Below are 27771 nucleotides of genomic sequence, written 5' to 3' on the forward strand. Positions count from 1 at the left end.
TTGGGCCAGTGGATCTGACGAATACTGTCACTGACCGCTCCACCAAGGATGTTTGGGATTTTTTATGTTGGGACCGAGATTCAAACTGCCGACCTTTGGATAGGAACATGACCATTCTTTGTCACATAATTCCTATCCACCAGAGTGCAGTCCTGAAATGTGAATATCTACATTTGCTCTTGATACATGCTTGAGTTCCATGCCTAATTTTGCTATAAAATCTTTTCAAACATTGAGTAAAAAATATTCCTTTGCAAACTGCCCCATGGATGATGTTTCACTGCCCAGCCAGACAAAGCAAGTTTAGTTGTGCTTTCCATAACAGGAAAAGACACATTAAAACCTGGAATGTTCCACAGTAGAACGTTAAACATATCCATCTTGCATCTTTTCAGCCCTTAAAATGACCTTAAAAGACAAGAGTTATTGCAAGGAGCTGAGTCACCTCTCCACAAGTCTAACCTGTAACATGGCCTGCTGGCGACGCCTGCTTGTCTCCATGGAGATAGACAAGCCACACCGTGGAACATTCCAGGCATGGCTATAACACATCTGCCCAAGATAAGCAAGTATTGGTCCCTCCACCAGAAAAGTTGCATAGTGCATCTTTAATTTTCTTCATTTACTTCAACTAGACATATATAGCAGTCCTTTCCTTTGTGCCTGTGTTCTCCACTCTCTCCACAGCAGAGATCAGAGAGCATCCATGAATAATGACTGCATGATTCATCTGGATACACACTCGCCCCATAACTCCTGCTCCAACTGTTGATAGTGTCAGCAGCGCCATAACTCAGGGCCGCTTCATTTGGCTAATATGACAGGCACACTGTGTAAATTACTCGACCTTTACTCACTCATTCATAGCTCGTGCACGTTGGCCCCTTGTGTTGTCATGCCAGAGCCTCGTAATCTGGCTTGCAAGGGAGTACGGTCCACGTGAAATATTCAAACCTTCCACAGCCAATTAGTGTAATGGGAAGTGTATTTTCATATATAGTGTATGGGTGGGTAATAGAAAAAGGCAGGGATGGAAACACGGGAGGGCTGAAAAAGAACGTGATAAAATCGCAAAATTATTGTAAAGGTCAACTCTTTAAGGGTTTTTGTCCCTTGTTTGGTTTGACAAAAGGTCTATGGAGTCCCCAAAGCTGCAGCCTGAAAGAAGAGTTTACTCACAAACAAGTCAACAAGATTGAGATCATTAGGATTAGTTTAAAACCAATCCGGAAAAGATTTCAATGTGCCTGTTCCGGTAGTGCTAATGATGAAAGGTGAACTTGCATTAGCTTTCTATTCATAAATGACTTAAATGTAATGCTTTGGATGGATTTAATGACTTTCGAAACACTCAAAGCACTTGACTTTGCATAATTCATTCATGCTTGGTAGTGATAAGCTACTTTTGTAACCACAGCGCCTTGAGGCAGATCTAACCGTGACAGCGGATCTGCGTCTCCGGCCTCTCCACCCACCACCGTTAAGACTGTTTTGATCCAAACCTTAACCATAACCACTGTGTACTTATCCTTAACCTAACTAACGTCTAGCATAAATAATGTTATGTTTTAAGTGTAAACCATGTTGTGATAAAGATAAAGTCACTAAACCTTTCAATGTGATGAGCTCCTGCAGTTGTCGTCACACATTTCATGTTGATAGCAGAGAATTCACACAGAAAATAATGCATCAACCTTAATGAACAAACTTGGCGTTTCAGAGATTGAGGATTATTTTTTGCACACTGAGATATAAAAATGATCCGAGGGCAGAAGAATGCCAGAGCATTGGATTGGATTTACAAAGGTTGTGCATTGGCAATTGGTCTATTAATTAGGCAAGCGAGAGTATAATTTGAACAAATAAAAATATCCTAAATGCTTTTCACAAACACGGTTTGCCTAATTGACTGCGTGCTTATGTTTGTTGCAGAGAAATAAAGATAAGGTAATTCTCACAAACATCTTCAGGATCACTTTTCGGTGATATTAGAAGGTAAAAGTGAGTCAGACGGCCGGATATTCCAGATTTAGGGCACAATCTACACAATCTAATGCACACTTGTACCAGGTCAGGCCCAATATCTGTTTTATCTGATTCATTTTTAAGATGTGTTGTTATTTATGGCTTAATTTAATAACAGAGATGAACAAACCTCGACGCGCTTCATTATTGCTATCGCTCACAAATGCAGTCACATGGGTGCAAAGAGTTCTATATCTACACACAGACAGCTACGTATAGGCATGGTGGGTGTAGTGTCATGCCCAAGGACACAACAACAGTATGCAACTCCTGGCATTTTTCACTCAACAAACAGAACTCGAGTCCATCATTTTCCATAATTATTCCTACATTTGTTTATTCAATAATTAACTCGGCAGGACACTGTCGTTTATTAAAGATACTTGGTGTTTTATTTACATTATATGACAGAAGATGTGCCATTTTTATCTATCATAAACTAACAGCAGTCTCAAAGTCGGCAGATCAAAAAAAGATATCAACAGCAGAGTCAAGCACAGGTCAAAACATCCCAAAATGTACTAATGCTACTAGACCGAGGTCCTGACAACACTGCGTTTCAAACTCAACTCTCCGAAGGATAATGTGTGGGTCCTTTATCATGTTGTAATGCTGGTGGTCAAGCATCATGGAAGCTACTGTTCTGTGGTCTTTCCAAAATACATTTAAATCAACTAAAATCATAAAATAAAAATATGCATATTCTTGTTTGTGGACCAGGGACATGTCTCTGGGACTCTGTATGTTTGTCTCTGCTGTTGACATCAGTAGGAGCCACAACGTTATTTCTCATCTTATACTTAGAGCCATGTGTTAGGTATTTGAGTCAGAAAATGTTAAATAGAGTTTGGCAACATGACAGTATTAAAACAATTCCCCCCGAAAATATCATGGTCTCCACAATGACAACTGAGGATTTAGCTCAAAAACATGGAAAAGGAGTGAAGTCATACGCTTGAAAATGCAATTGCTTGGAATAATTTGTTGATGGCAAATCTGACAACAGTAAAAAAAAAAAAAAAAAAAAAAAACAGAAACAATGTGGAAAATGTGGAAAAAAGTCAATTAATTAATTAATACAAAATACTTTTCATTTTGAGTATAATAAATATATCTCATTTGTCAGTAGAGTCCGGGGTGTCACTGAACGCCTCGTGGATGTGCCACAGTCCAAGTGGACACTCGAGAGGTCCAGAATATCTCTAAACACTGTTCTCTCAGCACACACACAAGAGCACAAGTATTGCCACTAGATTTGTCATGTTAATATGTCACTGCATTACACATGTCCGTCACTCACAACATTTGTAGAGAACCAGTACCTGCAAAACTCACCTTTCAACACTTGAAATAAAGTGTAAATAATCAGTGAATGGCTGTCATGTTTGAATTGTGTCATCATGTTCTCTGTAGTAAGCAAGTCAAACGCTACATCAGTGCTTCATAGCTAATGTGTAGATGTGTGCTAGCTGTAAATTAAACTCGACCAAAAGTACTTTTAAAATATAGCTGAAACCTTGCATAGGTTGACACCATGTTTTTAGGTCAAATGGAAAAATGTTAATTTCAATAATTTGTTCTTTGGAAATAAAATGACATCTTTCACAATTCATCTACCAAGGAAACAAGAGTTGAATATATTGAAAGGATACAGCAGTATTAATACATACAGTACATGTGTACCACTTTGCAGATTCTGGTTCTCTGAATATTCACAGCAAAAACATTCATGTTTTTGGTCTCACAAGTTGCACCTATTTGGAACGTCACAACCAAGATGAGAAAGTTTTCCTACAGTAACTGTAACTTTAAACAGCACATTTAACTGAAAGTCCTACTTGACAGAGTTTACAGATATGTCCATAAAATACTGTGTTTGATACTTGAAGTACTATGCTTTAATTTGGTGTGAAGATCTCTGTCTGAGTGGTTTCTGAAGTTGATGCATAGGAGAATTCATTTGGGAAATAAATATTACTATCACTAAATAATGAGGAGCATGTGTTTGCACAGCTAAAGCTATGCTAGTGCTTCAGGTTTTATGTTGAGCGCGTCCTCAGATTCTACAGAGTCATAGTTTGTCCCAGTTCACAGTCAGGTCTCCTTTAACCTTCCCTAAAGCCTCACTATGGCACATGACTTAGATGCTGGTGTTAGACTGACAATGCTCATGGGTAAGCAGTTAGTGCAGCAACAGAGGATGCTTTGGCCACTCGCACATTTTCATTTGAGCCACAGTAAACACAAAGGTGTTGTCTGCTGTTGCATTCATCCAATTCTATTACCGTAGCTATCTTGTTACTTTGATACATAAAGAGCAGTCCATCATATTCTTCCAATATGTTAGAAAACAATTTGGTCAATGTTTGTATTCTGTATTTAAGTAAAAATATACATTTCTCTGCAGCCTAATAAAATCATTATTACCTTTTCCCTTTTCCCTTGACTTATTACAATACTTACACTACCCAAACACTTCCTGAGCTACACTTTCATAGTTAATACTGAGGGCCTAAAATCATATGCCACAAATGTTCCATGAGCACAGGACAGATTGACAGTAAATGAACTGTGTGTTCAAGAGTGAAAGCTGCAAACCTCCAACACACTGGTTTGCACAAAGTCATGTCTCTTATTGGTTGATCTTGACAAAGTCAGATGAATCTTCTCTCAGATATTAGAGCATGTTTACATGCAGCAGAGATCTGCTGTGAGGAGCAGCTCCTGTGAGCTCAGTGAGTTAAGGCGCTGACTATTAAGATGTGTGATATTACCTGTGCAGACACACTCCAATATTAGAAAAGATCCATCGTGTCCTTTGTCCTGACAGGAGCAGTAAAGGCACTGAGTGGGGATCACTTCTGCTCTAAATGTACGTCCGGCTGTCAAATGGCTGGAGATTTTGAAGTGAGCTAAAAGCAACAGGCTGAAATGAGCTTTGTACCATACGTTTGCCTTGAGTCCTGATAAGACTTTTCCATACAGTACACACTACTCTATCCCCTTCCTCCTGTGTTCTGTAAAAAACATACAACATAATTAGGATACACTGAACAAATAGATGTAGCAGACGATCCAGAGTGTCCTCAGTACAGCGAGCCATGATACACAGCGAACATCTTTGAGTAATCTGTACTCGATCGTGTATCGGTTCTATTTCTCCAACTGAATTTCTAATCCAAACAAAACTGTATAAACAATGTCTGTCCAAGTTAGTGTCCTCGACGGAGCAGAATGACGGGACTGGAACTGTCCACGTGGGCTCAGGATATAGTTTATGAATGTTTTTATCCCATAGATTCTGAAATAAGATGGGTATTAGGTGTTAAATGAGACACAAATATAGTTTCTAGTATAATTTGTTGTATCTCCCGATTTTGTTTTGAAAAGTCCAGTCCGATAAGCTGCAGAGTCCATCATCGTCCACTGGGTCAAATGCAGCGCCTCACAGCCTCCTCCTCGTGTGGGTGCGACTCTTATAAACTAGTCTCTCTTAGAAACATGGTCCCGATGCTGTATGACACTTTCCTCATGGCTGCTGGGGGAGCGGAGCGTGAGCTGGTTAAGGAGGCGTGGCTGTGTGATGTCCCCGCCTCCAGGAAGTAACACGTCCCTGGGATCTCTTTGGGGAAATTGTCTGGGAGCTCCAGTTGTGAGCGCGGAGTAAAAGAAAAAGAGCGGTCGTCTTTTAGCAACCTGAGACAAAAAAAACAGAGAATTGTAATTGTATTTATTACGTTGACAAGTACAGACAGTGTTGAGCTGCTTACAGGTATGTTGTGGGGCTAACGTTGATACATCTGGGCTGGCTTCCGGATTCAAACTTGCTTGCCAGAGTCACATTGTTCCCGAAGAGACAGTAACGTGGCATTTTGACCCCGACCACTCCTGCCAGCACCGAGCCCGTGTGGATGCCTATTCTCAGCTGAAGAGAAAACACAGGGCACACACGTTTTTAACCAGGAAAGTCCCATCGAGATTAACAATCTCTTTAGGCGTGTGCTGTGTTGCTTGCGCGTAAACCGCTGCTGCTGAATGAACAGGACCAAGAAGGGGTGATGGGGTGTTTTGCAGCATTCAAGGTTTCCCCCAGTTTTTTTTGTTGTTTTTTTATGTTTTTGTCCTGATTAAAACATATATATTTATTTCCCTCATAATATAAGGATACAAATCAGTGTAATCCCTCATTAGTCCAGCAGTGTTCCATTGTAGAAAAAGATTCAGTTGACGTCATCTGGACAGTTTATTTTTTTTTAAAAGACGTTTCGACTCATTAAAGAGTCATTCTCAATCTGCAGATCTAGTCTGAGATAGATACTTATCCTACTCTGAGCTGCATAAGCCCTGCCCACAGGGCGGAGCCACCTGATATTAGCCTGTCCGTGTTTATCTATTTGTTTGCACTGTTTTGTTTCCCCTGAGACAAATCTTCTTAGTTATCGTGACAGCAATGGGCCATAGAGCTCCTATTGTGAGCTCATCCCTCATGAGTCCCTGATAAGTATCTGAATGGTCAGTGCTGATGCCGCCCCATGGCGTCAAAATGCTGTTGTATATGAGCAGTAAATTGAACCTTAAACCCTCAATTCTGTTTAAAGAGGGACTCTCTTTTAAACAAAAATGGCCTCCTTAACTCCACCAGACTCCTCTTTCAAACTATTTATTTTCCTGTTTAGAATATTCACCTCACTGTTCTCAAAGGAGTGGTTTGTGCCTTTAAGATGAAGATGCACAGCACTCTGTGGTCCTAAATTTGCGTGTCACGACATTGCTGTGTTGTTGAGTAGGCATCTTGTCCTTGCCCGGCGTAAAAAAAATAGGAATGTCGTGCTGTCTAAAAATATTTTGTTTTTCAGACAGTCCAGAGCCATAAGGCATAGACACTCCACTCCTTCTTTGTTCTGTTTCCCGTTTGTTCTGTTTTTCTCTTGGAGGAAAGTCAAAACGGTGTCCAGATGACTACAAATGAATCTTTTCTCTACTCAGTATACGGGTGACTTAAAACTGACAGTAAATATGAGTTCAGACATCCTGATTATTTAATAAAGTAGAACTGCGTAAGATTCCTGGTGATGAGCACGCCACCTGCACGACTCTGTGGAGGGACAGAAAGTTCAAACAAACTTTGGAACGTTCTACATGGAGATGAATTGCTTTTAGGTTTGAGGCAAAGTAAAAAACATGTACAGTACGTGGCAGACCCTGGTTGAGGGGGCAGACCTTTTAAAGAAGACTGATAAGAAATGAAATGCATTATGTGTGGGGTCTAAACTACAGCTGATGGAAGTCTTAAATATAATAAAACAAGACGTCCTGTTGTTTGCAGAGGACATTGTTTGCAGTCGTTGTGCTGCTCAAATTCCAAGATTGATTTGATTGTGATTATAAACCCTTTATATTGTACAGTCTTTCATAACTAATTGGGAGGAGTAAATGTTCCTAAAACAGTTTTTACAGATTATTGACCACAGATCTCAAATGTATCTATTTATAAGAAAAAAAAACATCAAAGAGGGCTTACAAGGGTTTTAATAGTCTGTTGGAGCATCCCATCGCCCCGGTAACCAACAGCACTATGAGCATGCCAGCACACTGCACAGTCGTCATGGCAACAACAGGAAATCGGGTAGTGAGGCAGAACGAACGCGAACAGAAAGACAGAGGGAAGGACAATGGAAAGAGCGGCGCAAAAATAAACCTATAATTAGATGCAGAAACCTTGACAGTCCCGAGCCTGGATAAGACGCGAGGACGGGAAAGAAAGGGCCGGACGTGGGTGAACCGGCGTGACCTATTTTTACACTCGCAGATGGCGTGTACACTTGTATGTCTGTTCCTACGACAGATAGCATTGGTTCACACTCATATAAACAAATGTGCCTCCAGCGCTGCCCACTCGCTGCCTCTTGATTTTCTGAAAAAAGCCAGACGTTCAAACCTGCAGCGCCTCCTTTTCCGAATGAGTCAGCAATCACGGCACATGGCACGTCGCTGGTCCAATCGGAAAACTGTGCGGAATCGCGATCACAGTCAACTAAACAGAGCGCGTAAAGATACAAGTGTAAAGAGGACTCCAGCCACAAGAGGTCACGAGCCCATGTTTACTTTCAAGACCAATTGTAGAGTTAGACGTGGGAGATATACAACATATGTTTAAAAAAAAAACATTTCAAGTAGATCTACTACAATGTTATCTGGACCTTACAGACTCAGAAACACACAAAAACAATTATAACAAAGGCAGGGACATTTCAGTCAAAATGTCAAAATAGAATACAGATTTGCTTTATTCGTTAATATTCTCTATCTAGAAGCCTTCAGTCATCATATTTCAACCTTCATTTGGTTGATAATGTATATACAAAATTCAATTTAGAAACATGTATAATCACCGACTGGTCGACCGCTAAAATAATCTTTAGTTGCCGCCCTAATTTACGGGAATTCCTTAAAGGCACAGCATGTAACTTTCTGAAGGTGGCACCTGACATGGAAAATAGATGGATACATTTTATGTCATACTGTGGAATATTATAACCAAGGAACAACTTTTCCATGGAAACAAGCAGGAAGACGTTCCGCCAAGTACGAGTCTGGTTTGTGGAGGTGCAAGCCCACTCACAGTAAAGACAAAGGTTTTTATACATTTTCAGTGCAGTAAAACCATCCACAATGAAAAGAACATGCTTTAATTTTGGTATATGTTTTTTGCTAAAAAATTACATACTGTGCCTTTAAAGTACCTTTCAAAGATTATCCTAAATAATATTGAGATGTTAATTGTTGTCAATATCACCCACTCCTATGTAGATGTTAACAAATAACAATAACTTTGACTGTAAGAGGTAACTAAAGCGAGCGTTCACAGGATCACACCTCAATGTGATTGGTTGAATCTTTCTGTCTCTCATCATGGAGGCTGTCCAATAGGAGTAGTGGGTGAGGACAGTAGATTGCACGTGTCTGTGTTCGACCATATTTACTTAATATATAATTTATTTAGTTTGGACAACTCAGTTAAAAAGATGATTAATAGATAATCATAAAACCTTGGCTGAACCGAGGAGTAAGAAAAGCATAAGCGTGAATATTTGAAATGTAAATCACTTGTAGATAACCGCGCAACTTTTTTTTTTCTCTTCTTTTTTTTCCAAATCTCCCTCCTCATTATGCTCTTCTCGACGGCCTCTCAAAGCTCCTCTGCTCGCTCGCTCATTGCTCTACAGAGCCCTCGTGCTAGTTTGCATAACAGAGCAACTGGCTGGAGATGAGTGCACTCTGTAAAAACGTGTTGATCATGCCGGCCCAGCAGCTCTCCTTAATTCTAAGCCGAGGGGACGAGGGATAAGTGCAACATGCTGCAACACAGAGAAACAAAGTCGGACATGAAGGCAACCGAACGAAGGAGCGAAGTAAAAAAGAACAGCGAGTTGGGAGAGAGAAAATGGAGGCGCGGGAGACCGTGCCAAAAATGCTTGGCAAAGCTTTTCTATTTTGAGACAAATGTCGGGAGCAGCAGTGCATGAAACAGTGTCCAGTTTGTTATCCTGCGGCTATTTCAATTCAGACAACAATTAAATGATTAAAGAAAACACTCATGTAAACAGTTCACGTCTAACATTGGCTGTGAATCTGGACAACAATTCTAATTCAGTTAGGACGTTTAAGTGGACTTTCAAGAGGCAAAAACAACCAAGATAGGACAGAATTACATCTCTGAGTGCAATTGTATAGACTTAAGGTTCAGCCAATCGGAAAGTTTAACTGTTAATTGTTTATTTCCCGACAGTATGGGACCTGAATACATTAACACTCAGGAAGGACGGAGCTGGAGTTGTTCTTGGTGCGTGGAAAGCTCCCTAACACTAAAATTCACAAACAATTTACAAATATACAGACGTTATGATCGATTTCAAAATGAAAACCAAGAAAAGAGGATTGTATTTCCATCCGTCTGTCTTTTCTGTTGCTACCAATAAAAAACAGATACTTTGCTCCTCAATCACCTCACAATTCATTGATTCAGAGTGAAATGATCATAAAAGGTAACAAATGCGCTACACATTTTTCTACAAATGCATTCAAATGTTCAAGTTTCTTTCTTTACAGTGTATCCCTGGCCACATTTACCTGGATTAGCACATGTAACTCACCTTGATAGGTCTTCCATCCGGTGTGAGCACTTCCTCTGAAAGCTCCATCATCTTCAGAGCCATTTGAGCGATGGGCTTAGCGTGACTGTCCACTTTCTTATGGAGCCCACTTGCCACACAGTAGGCGTCTCCTATGGTCTCGATCTGCAACACAATTCATCAAAAACATAGTTAGCTTCACATACTTTTTGAATCATACAGACAACCTTTGGAGATGTATTGATGGGGCATGTTGCAGACTGACTCTATGCTTTTTTGTTGATGCTCTAGATGTTTTTGTCTTGCCTGATAACCAAAAAAGCAGCACATTATTGATTTATTGATATTGTGCACTGCAAAGGCTATTCATGCAATTTGAAAGTTTGAGTGTTGTTTTTAAAGGTCGGGTATACAACTTTATTTATGTATCATTATTTTTTTCAATGTCAATAGAGAATAATTGTAAAAGCAGTCAATTGTGACAAAATCTGAACACTGTGTGCTGTCTGAGTCCAATTGCGAAGTATTTTATCGATCGCAAACCTGTAAGAAAAAGGCTTAAGTGTTGCTAGGATTGACTGGTCCACCCTTGAGGAAAAAATATTCAAAATACTCAAGGGTGGACCAGTGAGTTTTGAGTTTGATAGATATGAATACACACTTCCTCTTTTTATTGTTGTAAAGTTAGTTTTTTCAATGATTTTCTTGCTTCAAACTAAATATTTTCGGAGTAGGAAAATTGCACTTAAAAATAAAAAAAAATCCAAAGAAAGAAAGAAAAAATCGAATCAACTCAACAATTCTGAAATCAGTTGTTTTAAATGAAATTATGGGCTGTAGATATTCCGTTTTTGCAAAGAAGTTACACAGAGGTTTAATTGGAAAAGATACAGGATTGAATGCTGCTGTGAGAAGTGAAAACGAGGAGACAAGCGGTTTCCATTACGACTTTGGAGCAGGAAAGTAATTCAGACAGTAACCATGACAATAGCAACATATGGACGTTCCTCTGTGTCTCCTCTTCACACTCTCTCTCACTGCCTATTCACATAAACCCACTGCCTACTATCTCCACTTTACTCTGACAAATAACACTGCAGATACGTACGATTTACTGTATGTAGTAAGTCGAGCTGACGAGGAAGATTTTAAAAGCATTTGAAGCTCAATCTGAGTGGCACTGTGTCAGATGGCCAATAATCGCACATGGCTGTTAAGCTGCTACAGAGCGGACGTTAATCGCTGACTATTCCTCACACCCGGACACAGAGAAGCACACCAGAGAAACACGTCGTCTCACAGGGAAAAGACCACCGCAGCTTTGTGGGTTTGGCTTTACATTGTTCTGAGCAGGTAAAAATGACAAATAATACACACATCCGATAACAAAAGATATTATATTCTTAAATTGTATTATTTATTCTACAAAAGTAGGTAGTAAGCTGTGATATTTATCCGGTTTCAATCGCTTAATAAATTATGGTTGTAATGACACCATATTTTTAATATTTGTGTATTTTGTAGGACTGGGATTCACAGGTTCGCTCAAGATTCTATATATGATACACAATACATGGCTTACAGGACATATTGCACATAGTATTTTGCGATTGATCACTATTTTTAAGAACCAAATACCTTTTAACAACAGTATTCCGTGTTAGACCAAAACATGAACCCACTTAAAATGAAATACACCAATTTTATTCATCAAAACAGTGAATATGTCAATAAATGCATCGTAAGCAAAGGCACAAAATTGTACTGCCGTCACAAAAAAGTGTGCAAATAATAAACAGTGAGTAAATAATAATGAACAGTAATAAATGTTAGATGCTGATACTGTATCCCCAAATTTAGTTCCATATTTGACCCGATCCTTGGTTTCGTGCACATTACCTTATAGTAAATACTGTATTATTAAATGTTTTCTCATTTCAATTTAAATAAAGATGCACAATTTGACTTTTATGGTGGAAGGTCCGCCACTTGTTTGCCTCAGGTGAGACATTATTGCTTTGCTTGGAATGTAACAAACATATCCAACTAAATATGTTTAATGCCATACTGTAGAGCCTTCAAAGCACCAGAAAAGTTACATAGTACACCTTTAAGTTTGCCTGATTACAACAAGAATGAAAACTTCAGATAGATTTTATGTACAAAGACTTACTTGTAGTATTTTCAGCAAATATTATTTGTTTCTTTTACTCAAGTAACAAACATCGTTTTGCTTCTGGCACAATGTGATAATAATGCATTTATGTGTGGTGTTTATAATTAGTATTCCTAATAATAGTGCAGCTTCGTGGCCAAGGACACAACAACAATCTGGCTCAAACCACCAACCTTATACACATCCAGCACGCCGCACTGGTAGTCGAAGCGCGTGTAGAGCTCGTTCAGCATAGAGATGACCTGCATAGGCGTACACTGGGCGCACACGGCCGTAAAACCCACGATGTCGGAGAACAGCATGGTGACGTCGTCAAACTTCCGCGCGGGGACATGTTGACCCTGCCACAGCTTCTGAGCCACGTTGCCAGGAAAGATGGAATAGAGGAGATCCACGGTCCTCCTCTTCTCCTCCTCCAGAGCTTGGTGTGTCCGCTCCAGTGTGGCCTGTCAGCGCACGTTTAGGAAAGAAAAGCAAGAAAGAGGATGCGATTAGTTTTACTTTGTCTATTTGATGCGCTGTTTGACTGGAACTCTACTTAAGGGAGTTGTGTAGCAAATTAAAACTGCTGAGGCGTGCAAGTGTGTAGTCGTTTGATTTATTAGGGCCATTTATCATCGGTATGTACTTATTTGGCAGGGTTGTCTCGGTTGATGTGAGGATTTGTCAAAGTTAAAGCTAAGTGAAATAAAATGGTGTCTTTGAATACTCCAGTTTCCCCCATAAACTACAACATATACAACAGGCTAAATCCTTCAGCTAAGAGCATGATGTTGACAGATATGGGGTTTTCCTGGCTGAATACTATATTTTAGAAACCAGAGGTGCCAGTGGTCAATAAACTTCGGCAGATTTTCATAATTTTCCACAAAATATGTTATTTTAAATTACTACAAACTCAATTACTGCAGAGAATATTTTGTCCAGTGCCCAAAAGAGTATATAATGTACAATGGCTTGCAAAAGTATTCGTACACCTGGAACTTTTCCACATTTTGTCATGTCTGTGAAGGCCAGAGAAGATTGTTAAGAGAATCCTGGGGAGCAAACAGCACCATGAAGTCCAAGGAACACACCAAACAGGTCAGGGATAAAGTTGTGGAGGAGTTTAAAGCAGGGTTAGGTGATAAAAAACATTTCCAACGCTTTGAACATCTCACAGAGCATTGTTCATTCCATCATCCGTAAATGTAAAGAGTATAACACAACTACAAACCAAAACTTACAGGCCAAACAAGCAGAGCACAGATCAGAGATACAGCGGAGAGGCCCATGCTCACTCTGTAGGAGCTGCAGAGATCTACATTGTGACCAAATGTGAAAAAGTAGAATTTTGCAAGCCACTGTACTGTTTAAGATCATTAAGAAGGTCAGACATGTTGTGGACATTAAACCCAAAGCATTAAACTTAGTTCTTAGCTTTAACATATCCTCATATTTGAAATAATCAACCACCAGTACAATTGTGCTGCACCTTTAACTTATCCATCCTCTTCTTCAGACCATCTTGCGCTTTGGCCTGTTCTCCCACCAGGATCACGTCTCTTGTGGCATCGTGGATGGGGATATCGGAAAGATGCAGACCCCGGCCCATCAGCTCCTCCAGCTTATCGACACGCGGTGAGCCCAAAAACATCAGCGAGCAGGACTCCGGGACGTGGATCATCTGACCTTTCAACTCCATCACCTGTGGACCAAATGATACAAGATTAATGAGAGTTAAGCTCAAAGGCCGATGTTTGAATATGCAGAGCGGAGATAGGAAAATGTTGCTTCAGGTTGAGTTGATGGAACGTTTTGTCTATATATTATGACAGCGATTGTCTCAGAGGGCTCAAGGGAAATGGGAAGATTATCAAACAGGCTGAAGACAACATGCCTTCGATTTTTCATTGGGGTACGGAAAAACTCCAAAATAAAGGCATAGAAATAAGTCATAATCTCAGCTTGAACCCGAAAATACCCAGATCAGTATTTAATCATTTGCAATTAGTCGAGTATCAACAAGATTATATGTGAAAACTGCTGTTAAAACATTCATAAAACATGACAAGGAAGATTAATTTGTCCCAAAAATGTGTGGAATCATTTAATTTTCACTTTGTGACAAAGCTGAACATGAAGACTAATTGCTGAAAAGGTTTTAAAATTGCAAATCAATAGTGTGGAAAAATATTGCTGCAAATTTCGTTTTTCCAATTAAAACAAAGACAAAGTGCCAGAAATTTGATATTATGAAATGTCAAAATGCATCACTGAGGGCTACAGTGTTACTAAATAAAATGTTGCAATATTTCTCCCATAGCAAGTGTATACATTCTATTCCTGGATAAGATGGCTTAAACTGGATAAACTGGTGGCCTAGTTATGACTGTAATACGAGAAATGCATAATCACACTAATGTCACTGGGTAAATCCTCATAGGTCATATAATGCAGCTACATTTTTATTAAAAAAAACACTCCAATTGAGTGGCAGAACTATGGGTAGCGCAACTGGCAATTCTTAACACTTTTTTGTTTATGGGGCAGTTGTTTTGCTCAGATTAACTTTATACAGCAAAACTGTAACTGTAACTGTAACAGTTTTTTCAATCATTGCTCTGATTGTGCAGTGCTTTGCTAGCTTCTTTGTTATTGGCAGGGCTCGATAAAGGACACTTCAACTCACCCCAACATGTATTTCAGACACATCTTATTTAAGGAGAGAACACTAATCAGTTCAGAATCAGAATCAGAATCATAGAAAGTTTATTGCCAATGTCAGAGAACAAAATTCACAGGCGAGGAACTTGCTTTGGTGGTCAACTGTGCATGACCCCAAAGTCCAGAGGAGCAGTTTCTACTACTGTTAAATGTTTCAACAGTTGACCATCAAGTAAAAACTAAATATTTACCAGAATTATACACTTTAAAATGTGTTATCAAACTATAGCTTTTATATTCATGTGTTTTGAATGTTTATTGGAGAAAATGTCATTACTCACACTCAAATTACAAATGTTGTGATGCCATATCCATAATTCTGGTTGTACATGTACCACTGGTAGTATGCAGGCTCCTTCAGGAGTACGCGGATTCCTCTACAATTCAAATATTTGCTCAAGAGAAAGTCTTTTCAGAAGACAGGAAAGAGGAGTGAGCGCTTCACTGGGTCAATAAAAGACATTTGTACTTCTTCTACTTACATTGGTATACATGTCTCTTACTCTTACTTGGACCCAAGTGGTTTTGTTTTATGAACTAGTCGTGGATTATGCTGCACAGTTTTTTAATAATCCTAAAAAGTCCTTTGACTCTATATTTTCGTTCTCTTTTGGGTTTGTCCTCATTTAGAACTGGTAAAGCATTTGTGTAATCCCATTTAAAATGTATTTTAGGACAAGTTTAGACCTAGAATAGTCCTGTTTTTGACCTGGTTTAGATTTGGGGTATTCGGAGGGCCAACCATTTTCAATACTTGGTGTGAAATGTTTTGAGAGCCATCGGCCTAAAGCCCTGCATAACCTCTACTCATGTCTTGCAGTGACATCACGCTGGGGGGAAAATGCATATACTTATTTCTATGGTGTGCATTGTGTCTTCAGATATTATAGATGTGACTGTGTTAAAAGTCTAACTTGGGTAACTGAGCTTCAGTGACATGAAAGGTAGACCAATCAATACGTTGTGTGTTCATGTTCTAGAATTTGATGATGCAATAGTTTCAGACAGTTAAACTCGATGGGAGATTATTTTGATAGAGATCGGGTCTGGAAGCCTGCCATAATAAGAGCTCCTTTGAATTGACAACAATCACATTTTTGGAGTTGAATAATGGCACCACTTTCTGAAGATATTATCTTTTCTTTATTTATTGTCAGGGAAGATTCTGATCTTTGTGCCCATTTTTGTTTCATGTGGAAAATACTTATAAACCATAAACCGGGTCAACTAATCTGCAATCTGATAGTTAAACAACAAATTCCACCATTGAATTCAGACCTGTCTCCCTCTAAACTCGAATGTGATGTCACATGAACACAACCGATTCTATACCTTTCCTTAAATACCAAACGCCTTGCTCTTCTTCATCCCTTCTTCTCTCCTTCCTCTCTCTCTTCCTCCATAGTGTCAGATAGATTATTCCGCTAGTGAGCACACTGCAGCCCTGTTTTATTTATAGCACAAGGCTCTCCTAGGTCTGCATAATACATAGTCTGCATCCACACAAGCAGAAACACACTATTCATCTTTGCACTAAAACACCCAATACATCTTTACATGAACGTAACTGTCCATCTCTCAACGTTAGCATATGGAAAACGGATAAACAGTAATCAAATATGCACATAGTAGAGTCGAAAGCAAGCGAAAACCGGAGCATCCACAAAAATATAGATGTTATTTGGACGTATGATTGGCAGAGGAATACAAAATGCAATTCCAGAGTCGGCATTCCCTCGTGTAAGCTTAGAAAAACTCTTAAAACTTTGCGAAAGCTTAATTATAGCCCGGTGTGGTCTTGTCGGACGTGTTTATGTGCGCATGGATGTCAGTCAGGGAGCAGAGCTGCTGTTTGCTGAGGTAGTGTCTGCCGAGTGGGAGGGCCTACCTGCCTGCCTGCCATACTAACAGCTGTCGCCATGGAGACTGTGAAATCAGGAAGCCACAGACAAAGTTCAACACATACTCTAGATCCGCTTGTACAAATGTCGCTGTCAGACCCAATGTGGCCAGTGTGGAGGAGAGGAGAGGCGCGAGTGTACGGCCGATGGATGTGAGGGATTTCAAGGACACTAAATCCAAATCTATCTTTTTTTTATCAGGTTGATGAGGATTTTGTTTGGATGTATATTTATTTTGTTAAATCACGAGACTGTAATTAATGGGTTAAAATCATAATCAAAGGAGCTGTACTTGATTTTTTTCATGTCATAAAGTAAAATCCATCTCTCTTAGGGTCAAAATTAGACCTCTGTGTGCTTTCTGATAGGGCTGCAAGGTTAATCACAATCAAATTGAATTCGCAAAAGCTTGAAAAATTATACTTTCCCTCACAACAACAAAATATCCTCTTATTCTGCATAGATCTGTACAAACATGAGAAAAACCTGTCATTATTTGTGTTAGTTTGTCGGTTCAAATGCCGATTTCAGGTTTTTTGTCCCGGTTTAAAATGTGAACTTTGAACAGAATGATATTATTAAAACAGAAATAATAAATTATATTGGAACATGTTAGAAAAATCACAGTTAGATGTTTTCCCAGATTGTGCCTGCATCTTATTATAGAGTGTTTTATTCTTCATCGTGAAGCAGGAAGTGCGCTATTGGCATGCTCATTAACTTTACCGCTCTGAGCGCTGAAAGTTGTGAAAAGTGCTTAAAAAACTGAATTATCAGCTTCAAAATATCATCGTGAGCTGTTTGAATTTGAGTCCTGGGACTGTGAAATTAATTGAGATTCAGTCTTTTTAATGCAGAGGTCCACACCACCATCTGTCATTAAAAGCGTGTGGGTTTGGAGAAGAAATTGAGCAAATTTGATGTTAATTGGCAATTGAATTATATTGAAATAAATACTGAATGCCAATGAATGGATTGAACATTCAATATGCTGAAAAAGCTCATTTCTGCCCAGCCCTAAACCTCAATGCATTGTTTTGTTGTAGCTGAATACTAGAAAAGGAACCAGAACTACATAGACCATGATCCTTTGCTTCATATCAATAAAACCTGCAAGAATAATTTACTGTTATTTAATCCTTTGAAATATATAAGTGTAATGTCAAACTTTGCCAACACGTGAATATTATTTTAAGATGAAGCTAATGCTAAGGTTACTCATGTATTTCTTTCCCCGCACATACACACTGTGGACACGTGTGACATAATAATATAGGATGGGACACAGCGACACACATCCCTGGAGGCCATGGCGTTGGCCTAGTTGTATGTTGAGCTCACTCTTCAGTCCTTCTGCCTGCCACACAACGCACATTCAGATCAAGATCACGCACCATTTTTTTTTCTGATCAGACTGGTCATTTGATTAGATTGCAATTTGGAAATGTGCAATAGCAATACTCGTGCACAAATTGAGTTCTAAAGATCTTTTGTGACTCTACGGCTTATCTAACATGTTTTGAATGCTTACATGTTCGTTAATATGCAATGTTCCCCCTTATTTTCATTGTAAACTCATCCAGGAGGACAAGCATTTAGCACTGCTCAACTAGTAGTAGACAAAAATACAGGTTTATCAGGTTTTATACAGAATTATATATTGCTAAATTGCGTATTGCTGCTATGTTTTGTTGTTACAAGGACATCACATTGCTTAAATAATTGTCTTTGCCGTGTTCTAATTGCGACCACTCAAACTGCAATTAGAATCCAATCTTGCAGCCTGGTGTGGTCTCATATTTGAACGCTTATTGAATCTGACTGAGCAGAATGGTTACTTCCAGCAGATCTGTCTGGGGGGAAGGGGAGCGCGTGGCAGACACTCGAAGGGCCAGGAGAGCGCTGGACAATTGAACCAGGTAATCGAGAGAAAGACGGTGCGAGGTGGAAGGGACGCTAATGGATGGTCCTTTGTGCGCGGAGTGTGGCATGTCAACATACTCCCGTTTGCATGAACAAGCAAGAGGTCAGTGAGTCAGGTCCACTCAGTTTGGCCACATGCTACGTAACTGCGTCGTTAAGGTGCTCGCATCTCACAGACACAACGTTTGCAGACAAAAGTAAAAAGGGTGTCATCACATCTGCTTTAAACTCCAACCAAGTACTGTATCTTTATTTCAAACTGTAGTATTCTGATCAAGGGGCATCAACTAATCTAACTGAAATAAATACATGGTTAATGTCTGGAGTATACTGCTGCAACAAATGATTATTTTAGTAGTTATCTTGTCAGCGACTTGTCAAATGATAGACACTTTCTAAATAAATGTAAATATGACGACTGAGGGCTTCTAGATAGTGAATATTTACATATAAAGTGTATTATTTATGAAAATACGATTATGTTGTTCTGTTTTTTCTTTCACAATTAGTCCATTATTTGTTGTAGCGACACCAACACATGATGGAACAAGTGCTGGGAAGAGAAGTTTTATCACGTATAATAAATCAAAATGAGCTATTAAATAATAACCTTTGTCATGATGTCTTCATCCTGCATACTTTTGACGTTAATCTGGTTATATTTTTTCTTTTAAGATTCTCTGCTCAAATTTAAGTTCTCTATCAGCATGACAAGCAGTTTGTGCCACCACGCCAAAGATACAGGTCAGATCTGTGGAGAGGAGGCCCCACTAACAGTATGAATTAAAAAGTGGTATTTTATAAATACTATATAAACAATGGACATGTAATAAATTCAATATAGATCAGTTCAATGTCATACTGTTGAACATTCCAGGCACAGCTATAACATATCCATGGAGACTAGAAGGCAGGACCAGCAGACGCAACATCAAAAGTAGCCAAAACATTTTTTGACTACTAAAATAATCCTTTCAATGACTAGATTATAGTCACTATACAAAGTATTGTTGTTATGATACATGGAGAACGTAGAACATTACAATGACATTTTGTATATACCACCTTTGTAGTTATACTTAAGATAAGATTTATTTTTTTCTAGGATTTGCAAAGTGAAGTCTACAGATTTTAGGTTCCACATATAGCTTGAGGATTTGAGCTAAACTTAATAATAAGTCATAATCTATTAAATAGTGGTTTTGAATCTTCGTAGTGACTGTTGCCTGGTTTCAAACGTAGTGCAAGATGTTTGATTTTATTACATGTGAAGTCTACACCTCGATGGGCTGTTAAAATAAAAAGCCTGTCAAATTAGCAGCAGCTTCCTTTGTGGAGAGGCAAAGTGAGACATGATGCTCAAATGATGCAAGAGTTGAAAGGCACTGTGTGCACTTCCCACTGTACGCTGAAAGAGCCATGTGTGCTTTGACCTTTAGCAGAGGTTTGTGCACGCCGCAGCACAGGCCATATCCCTGGGAGAAGAAGACACAAGAGTCCCATTCAAACACATGGGTGTCCTCTTTGCCTTGGCCTGTCGCCTCCCCGTGCTGCCCTTTCAGTGAAAATGTCAGGCCATCCTTCTCGCTCTGTGCCCTGTGCTTCTCTCTTCAGATGCCACATACTGCATTTGACTATATACAGAACACGTGTAACTACAGGATATACAACAATAGCTAATGTTTAAGACTCGAAGGCCAGTCCCATCCCAGCAGACTTGTGATGCAAACTAAACAGGAACAAGTATTTGACCTTTTGTGTCATGTCACCAGTTAACTATCAACTATTTTCATCCAACAGCCTAGAAGTAAGTAGTGAGAATTACACCAACCTTCTCCTTAGTTCCACTCTGTGCAATGTCAGGCCTGGTGCGGATGGTAAATGGGGATGCCAGCCTTAGGAGTATTCCCTTGAAAGAAGGCTCCATTTTGGGCGAAACAATCTCAAAACAGTCCCTGAAAGCAAGGACCCGGTAAGGCTCGATACGAGCCTGCTTTCGAAGTCCCTCTCCGAGCTGCAACAGTTCCATACTAGGTCCCAGGACAAGATGGAAAGGAAAGGCGCGGCAGAACGTGGCCAGGCCGATGCGCAGGTCGCTGGGGTTGGTGGACAGAGATAGAGGAGGTCTTTTGGAGCTTCCAGAGGCTGGTACAGAGGTGAGTGACAAAGAGCATGTCTCCTGGATCTGGAAGGACAGACAGACTGTGGGGCTGGAGGTGGGAAAGGCTGAGGGTGGGGAAGGGGAAGAGGAGGGAGAGACTGTGGGAGAAGCAGTGGGAGTGGGGCTCCTGGAGTCTCCATCAGTCTGCTCCAAGTCCTCTGAGGGCAGCGGCGTAAGAGGAGGAACCTCCTCCACCTCCACTTCTGATTGATAGAGCCGCCTGGCGACAGCTTTGATGAGCCCTGGCATGACCAGACCCACAACAGGAGCTGGGTTTAAACAATGAAGAAGCAGAACTTTTCCTCTGATCCGTCCTTCCTCCTCTGACACTTTCGGCAGTTTTTTTCGTCCTTTTTCTTCCAGTGGATCGTTGCACTGGAAGGACGGGCTTTCAGATGAGGCTCGACGCCCTGTGGAGGTGCGAATGTGTTCCAAAATGGCATCAAAGCCATTGAAAAAGTCTTGAAGGTTTCCTCCCAAAGCACGGACCACTCGCTCATTTTCTTCAAAACAAAGGCCAAAAAACTCCTCTCCAAAGTGCTCTCGAAGCTCGCAGAATGGCACTCCTGAAAAAGAGGACAGACAAAAACTTTAACTTGTATAATAGTATGCACACTGTTGTACTACTCTGTGTAGTAATTGGGATGAACAATACACTGAAAAGTTGAGGTTAATATAATTATGTGACATGCTTAAATCTAACAGTAATTGCTTTATATGAAACCAACATCACATCCTCTCATTTTCACTTTATTGAATCTATTTGTCTCTCACACTAAAAGCATTTGAATGGGAACCATGATATTAGTGCAGTCAATGTGACATGGAGCCTTTCCAAAAACAAATATTTAAAGAAAGTAAAGATGCTCAGGACACCCAGACAGGAAACATTGCAGGCCCATCTGGTCAGGGAACCCCTGGGAGAATCTGGAGAGGGTAGAAAAAACTAAATGTATTTTTCCAGATGCCACAATAAGACACCAATACCCCACATAAGGGAATGCATTGTTGTGATCTGTCAGTATGTTCAATATGTACATCCATCCATCCATTTTCTACCGCTTGTTCCCTTTTGGGGTCGCGGGTGACTGGAGCCTTTCCCAGTGACTTCGGGCCTTAGGCGTGGCCAACTTGTCGTAGGGCTGACACAGAGACATAGACATTGCAGACAATTCACTCTCACATTCATTCACTAGGACCAATTTAGAGTCACCAATTTTTGCCTAACACATGCATGTCGCTGGACGGTGTTGTCCTCCCCGTGTTACCGTGGGTAACACGGGGAGGACATGCAGACTCCACCCAGAGAGATCATGTGATATTGGTCTGGTCCAGGAATCTCTTTCTTGGGAGGCAAGAGCGCTAACCGCCTTTGCCACCGTGCCCCTCAATATGTACAATATGTTTTAAAAAAAAAACATGTCCAATGACTCTCCAGCAACAGCCTTTGGACCTTTGTAACAAGACGAACAGGACATTAGTGAAGGTCAGAGTAAAGTTAATTAACAGCCGACTACTGCTCCTGTCTGCATAGTGAGCAGCACTGCAGAGGAGGACGCAGAGAAGGATGAGGGAGAAAAGGTAAGAGAAATTCTTGATGATAGAACAAAGATGTACTGAGTGACTCACAAACCCAACACGTATGTGTTTTTCTTGGGCTGTAGAGACAGGCTCACAGTGACTACAGCTCAGGCTGTGGAAGCAGCACTGCTTTGTGTGTGCAATCAAATGTAGGCTGCAGTCCATGTGTTTCAGCATGTGTGTCAGCATGTATGTCAGCATGTGTATCAGCAGGTGTACACACTAGTTTGCCACAGCACTGTGCTCTTCATCTTCAGGAGAGGCTACAGAGGCTTTTCCAAAGGTCTGCCCTCAAGGGAATGTTATTAATAGCACCCTGCTATGCTATTGATTTGGACTCAAGCAAAAATGTGCAGATATGTGTTCAAACATGGTAAATGAAGAATTCTAAAGTTCCTAAGCTTTCAGTTCTGAATCCTAAATAAGAAAATGTTTTTGTAAAGAGATCTTACCCATTATGGTGGCCATATACTGTAGGATTTGTAGAACATCCTCTTCTGAACCAGAGTTTTCTAGAAACGGGCACTTTTCCTCTTTTCTGTCTCTTCTCTTTTCCTCAATGCCCTGACATCTTATAGAAACACAATACAACAGTAGTGTTACTAATGAGGTTTAAGTTTAAAACAGAAAGGAAGGTTTTAACAAGCACTGAAACTCAAGTCATGGATATTAATCAATCAAATCTACTGCAAAGGATCAGAAAAAGAGGAGAGAAATGAAGAGACAGAGAGTAGTAGGGGCTGAGCAGGTGTGTGCTTAGACGTGTGTGAAAGGAAGACAGTGATGTGAGAAAAGAAAATGAGCGATGGGGATGCCACAGTCAGTCTGGAGACAGTAGATACAGTTAGAAGACTGCCAGGAAATGGCTGGTTGATAACAGGTAGATGAGGCCAGGTGGACATCAGGTGCACAGCCAGGTAAGTAAATAGCAAATAGTAGAGATCAAGGAGATAGTAGATCGATAGATGCAGGGACAGAGCAAGGAAAAGGTAATATCATGCATGTAGACAGCCCTATGCCTCAAGGAGACAACCACAACCACAAAATATGCAACGGGTCGATAGTGAAATATCATAAGAGCTCACCTGATCTCCTGCTGCCTGTAGAAGTGAAGAGTCCGCTGAAGAGCCTCCTGAACAGTCTGAGTCTGGATATTAACAAAATAAAACATGATATGAATGTATTTGTGAATGTAAACAATGCAGGCATTTTTTGTGTCATGCGTACTTTGGTGGCTAAAATTGTAAATAAAGGTAGTTTACACTTATGCATCTTATTGAACTTCTATAAAGGTTACTGTCGAAAAGAATGATGATAATGTCTCTTAAAAGGAGACATAGCATTATATATAGTATTGAACCATAACAGAAGTAGTTTATCATTTTACATTCAGTTCATTGTAAACCACAATATTAATCTAAAACGGCTCAGTAATAGAAACAGGTCCACTGACTTATTTTTAAAAACTGCAGAACTGATAAGCTCAGCCTCTTCATGTGGTATTTCACCATAAAAAACAGCGAATTGTCCGTGTTTATTTTGGAAAAGTAGCTACTTGACATTTTAGAACCCTACATGTGACTTTTGGAGTCTTAAATCTTTTTTTAAAATCACTTTTAAGGACAGCGATGTATGCGGTGATAGGGGCTGGATAAAATGAGACCATTTCTAAGCATTAAAGGCGCAATGGACAATTTTTCGGCGATTTGAGAACGCAGGCGGAAGTGTGCATGCGCACTCCCCCGTGTGGACTGATACAACACACACGTGCGTTTGTTTATTAGCGCAACGGAGCGCATCGCATCTCTCGTCTCCCGTAGATTTCTGTCCACTTCTGCGTCAGCTCAAAATGTCTTTCTCCGTCTTCATTTTGCCCCGTACACTGAGGGAACTATATTATGATAGATCCATGCGCTTAGGCACGCGGAAACGTGGGGACAAATCGCATAGGTGCGTTTTATGATTGATACGTGGCAGGACAAATGATTTATCCACGCCACGAGGAAATATGATAAAAAATTTGCTGGGAAAAATCGTCCATACCACCTTTAAGTCTCAGTAGCTGGACAATATAGGATTACTCAAACAGACAGGAATCAATCAGAATACAACTTTGACTAAAGATTAGGGAACACTGTTGTAACAAGCTTAAAATACATACATATTACTCATAATACGTCCCCCACTCACTCACTCTTTGTAAATAAAGTAAATACATTTACATTTTAGTTTGAATTTCATTCACTCATTTTCTACCTCTTGTTACCGTTTGGGGTCACATGTGACTGGAGCCTATCCCAGTGACTTTGGGCCTTAGGCGGGGTACACCCAGGGTTTAACACAGAGACACAGCAAAACATTCACTAGGGGCAATTTAGAGTTGCCAATTTTACACATGCATGTCTTTGGACGGTGGAGGAAGCCGGAGAACCCGGAGAGAACCCACAGTGACACGGGGAGGACATGCAGACTCCACCCAGAGAGATCATGTGATGTAGGTCTGGCCCGGGAAAAGAACCCACGACCTCCTTAACTCCTTATGATTAACCAGTGATGGCAAGAATACTTTGAAAATGGAGGTACAGAATACTGAATACTTGCATTAAAATGTACTTCAGAACATATTCTGTTGTTTGAGTGCTGTACACTGAATACTTTGAATACTTTTGTGTAAAAACGTGAAAAGAAAAGAGCTTTAAGTCTGTTAATATTTTTTCATTTTATTTTTTCTCACAAATATTGTGCAGCTTGATCAAATACCACCATGCATTCCTTTGATTTCATTCACTGTATTCTGACCATCAAATGAAAGAACAACTGAACCAGAATACAGTTACTCATAATTGGTATTCTGAATGTGTTTTTTGTTATTTAGTTACTTCTCAACACTGCAAATCACACGGCTAAGGAAATCAAATTGCTTCTTCTTTTTTCCCCATATTGTGTAACCTTTTTCTCACGGAGATGCCCGTGATTTTGCCACTCATTTATCACGCACAAGGCTACAGCAGAAGGCCATACTAAACAGAGCCTAACTGTTATCAGGCCAAACACCCGAACACATGTGCAAACGCTGGTCAACACAAATACATCACCATCATTAGTCTGCATTGTTAGCGTGGCTGGCATGTTTACTGTACACGCAACTCAAACGCCCATTGCATGTTATTTGCGCTAACACTTCGATGAACAGGCCGTCCGTGCTCATTTTTATTTCCTTTGGGGATTGTATTTTTTCCAAGTTAATGTAATTTTTCATTTTAGAATGTCTGCCTCCTCCATTGTTTTGTTGTTTGTCCTTACTTTGAAAGGAGAGCTCGCTCCATTTGTCTTGCTCGATCATTCTCTCTCCCTCTTTCTTGTTGCTTAGTCAAACTCATCTCACTTGTACGTGGTGTTTCTGGATGACTGATTCCCTCAAGCAAATAGACAAATGTTGGTTTAAACAGAATATGTCCTTGTCTGTTCTTCCATTTCCAGATTTATATTAACGAGGAGTGGCACTAAGGACGGGGACGTTGAAAAGATGCAATGAATGCTTAATGCCTCGTCGGAAGGCAGCCGTTCTTCAGTTAAAGCTGGAATACCCGAATCTCAAACTGTGAGAGGAGGAAGTAGTCATTTGAATGTATCTAACGAGTTCCCTCTAACAAACCCTTAGCACATCACTTGTACATGCACAGCTTCAGAACTGTTTTTTTCAGACGGTTAAGTGCAGCGGGGCGGACCACCAATGCACAGCCAATCAGCTCTCATCCCAAAATGTCAGGCCCCTTTTGCTAGTTTTAGATGTTGACAGTACGTGGCGGTCTGATTTTGTCACAAACTAATGATCTTATAACACAGTTTATGTGTGAAATACTATGTTTTCTCTTTAACAAGCAAAATAAAATGGGTAAGTCAGCTTTAATAAAAAATTAAATGTTAAATTACAAAACAAAAGCTTCAATAATGTGTTGGTATTAAAGGTACTAGCTGTAACACGCACTCCAACGAGAGGCTGATGCGATCCTAACTGAACCTGGAATGCCGTTAGCAACCAAGAGTCCTTTTGTGTTTATTGCAAACTGGTTTTAGCCGTAGGATCTGGCAACGTGAAGTGAGTAGCTCAGCCATGTTTCTGATAATAGTCTTGAGAGAGAACCAAAGCAATAAGTCCGCCATGCCAACCAACAATCTTGCCACCAGTAAAATAAATATTCAATTTCAAAATGTTTACTTCATATTGGAGGACACAGCTAAATATGAATATGAGTGTTTATTTATAAGTGTTAATGAAATGTTTCAGTGTGTTTTTCCGGTAGCTATTTTTTGTCGTTTTGCCTGGAATGTTCGATGGCATTAAACGTAGTATTAATTTCCAGTGTTTTTATTGCTCAAAAATAGCTTGAAAGGGGTCGCCTCACCACAGATCTGACCTGGTAGAGTCACTCATTTGTCACTGTAGAGATAGATAAGTTTCATGATGTGCTGTGGAACATTTCAGGAAAAGCAATAACATCTCCATGGAGGGAAGCAGATCCTCCACTTAAAATGTTACATGGTGCACCTTTAAAGTCAACTAAGAACAATAATATAAGTATTAACTTGTATTTCTATTCTAATAAGACAGATAAAATATAAAAAAATATATGTAATAATAACTAAATAAAAAGACCAAGTTATTATTTAAAAGAGGTCTGAGGAATACAAGTTTTTAATACAAGAATAATGTAAGGCTTATTTTTGTACACTCTGTCCAAACCTAAAAAGAGCACAATGAAAAAGATGAGGCAAACCATGGCATGTCACACACACATCACAAGGATAAGAATTTCTACATTTGCTCATTATTCGTATCATTAAGGAAAGCTCAAACTCCAGATGAGCCCTTCCTGATATTGCATGTGAGCCTCATCTGTCAGAGCGCTGACAAATACAAAAACATCTCTCTCCGTGTAATCAAGCCGCAGGATTCTTTCAGGTTGGAGGCTGAAAGAATTGGATTATGGAGAACAGTGATTTTTCTTGTGTTTGTGCGGTGATTGGGAAAGCGCGGAGGCATCCTTTGTTACATTGCAGCGCTGCAAGTAAAAAGTGTATTAAAATCCTGTGTGATTGCTTTCATAACGGCTGCACATAAATACTGCCTGGAAACATATATAATAAATGTGTCATGTCATCATG

General features: G+C 39.9%; 2 protein-coding genes across 2 annotated transcripts in view; one reads left to right on the forward strand and one right to left on the reverse strand.

Moving 5' to 3' along the window:
• The window catches only part of sln (sarcolipin), a 420868-nt gene that overhangs the window by 339692 nt on the left and 53405 nt on the right, over nucleotides 1-27771 (forward strand). The gene's annotated exons all lie outside the window — the stretch shown is intronic.
• The window catches only part of gucy1a2 (guanylate cyclase 1, soluble, alpha 2), a 29141-nt gene continuing 3764 nt past the window's right edge, over nucleotides 2395-27771 (reverse strand). The window contains exons 2-9 of the mRNA XM_072461897.1: nucleotides 23691-23752; nucleotides 23058-23176; nucleotides 20695-21590; nucleotides 13808-14020; nucleotides 12507-12779; nucleotides 10179-10322; nucleotides 5796-5950; nucleotides 2395-5721 (exon numbers count right to left, since the gene is read on the reverse strand). Of these exons, the coding sequence (XP_072317998.1) occupies nucleotides 5502-5721; nucleotides 5796-5950; nucleotides 10179-10322; nucleotides 12507-12779; nucleotides 13808-14020; nucleotides 20695-21590; nucleotides 23058-23176; nucleotides 23691-23752 (2082 nt within the window). The 3' untranslated portion in view covers nucleotides 2395-5501. The remainder of the gene's footprint in view (nucleotides 5722-5795; nucleotides 5951-10178; nucleotides 10323-12506; nucleotides 12780-13807; nucleotides 14021-20694; nucleotides 21591-23057; nucleotides 23177-23690; nucleotides 23753-27771) is intronic.

Source organism: Eucyclogobius newberryi, unplaced genomic scaffold (assembly GCF_026437365.1).
Source record: "Eucyclogobius newberryi isolate DKJ021-1_F unplaced genomic scaffold, fEucNew1.0.hap1 SCAF_10, whole genome shotgun sequence".
Taxonomy (NCBI): domain Eukaryota; kingdom Metazoa; phylum Chordata; class Actinopteri; order Gobiiformes; family Gobiidae; genus Eucyclogobius; species Eucyclogobius newberryi.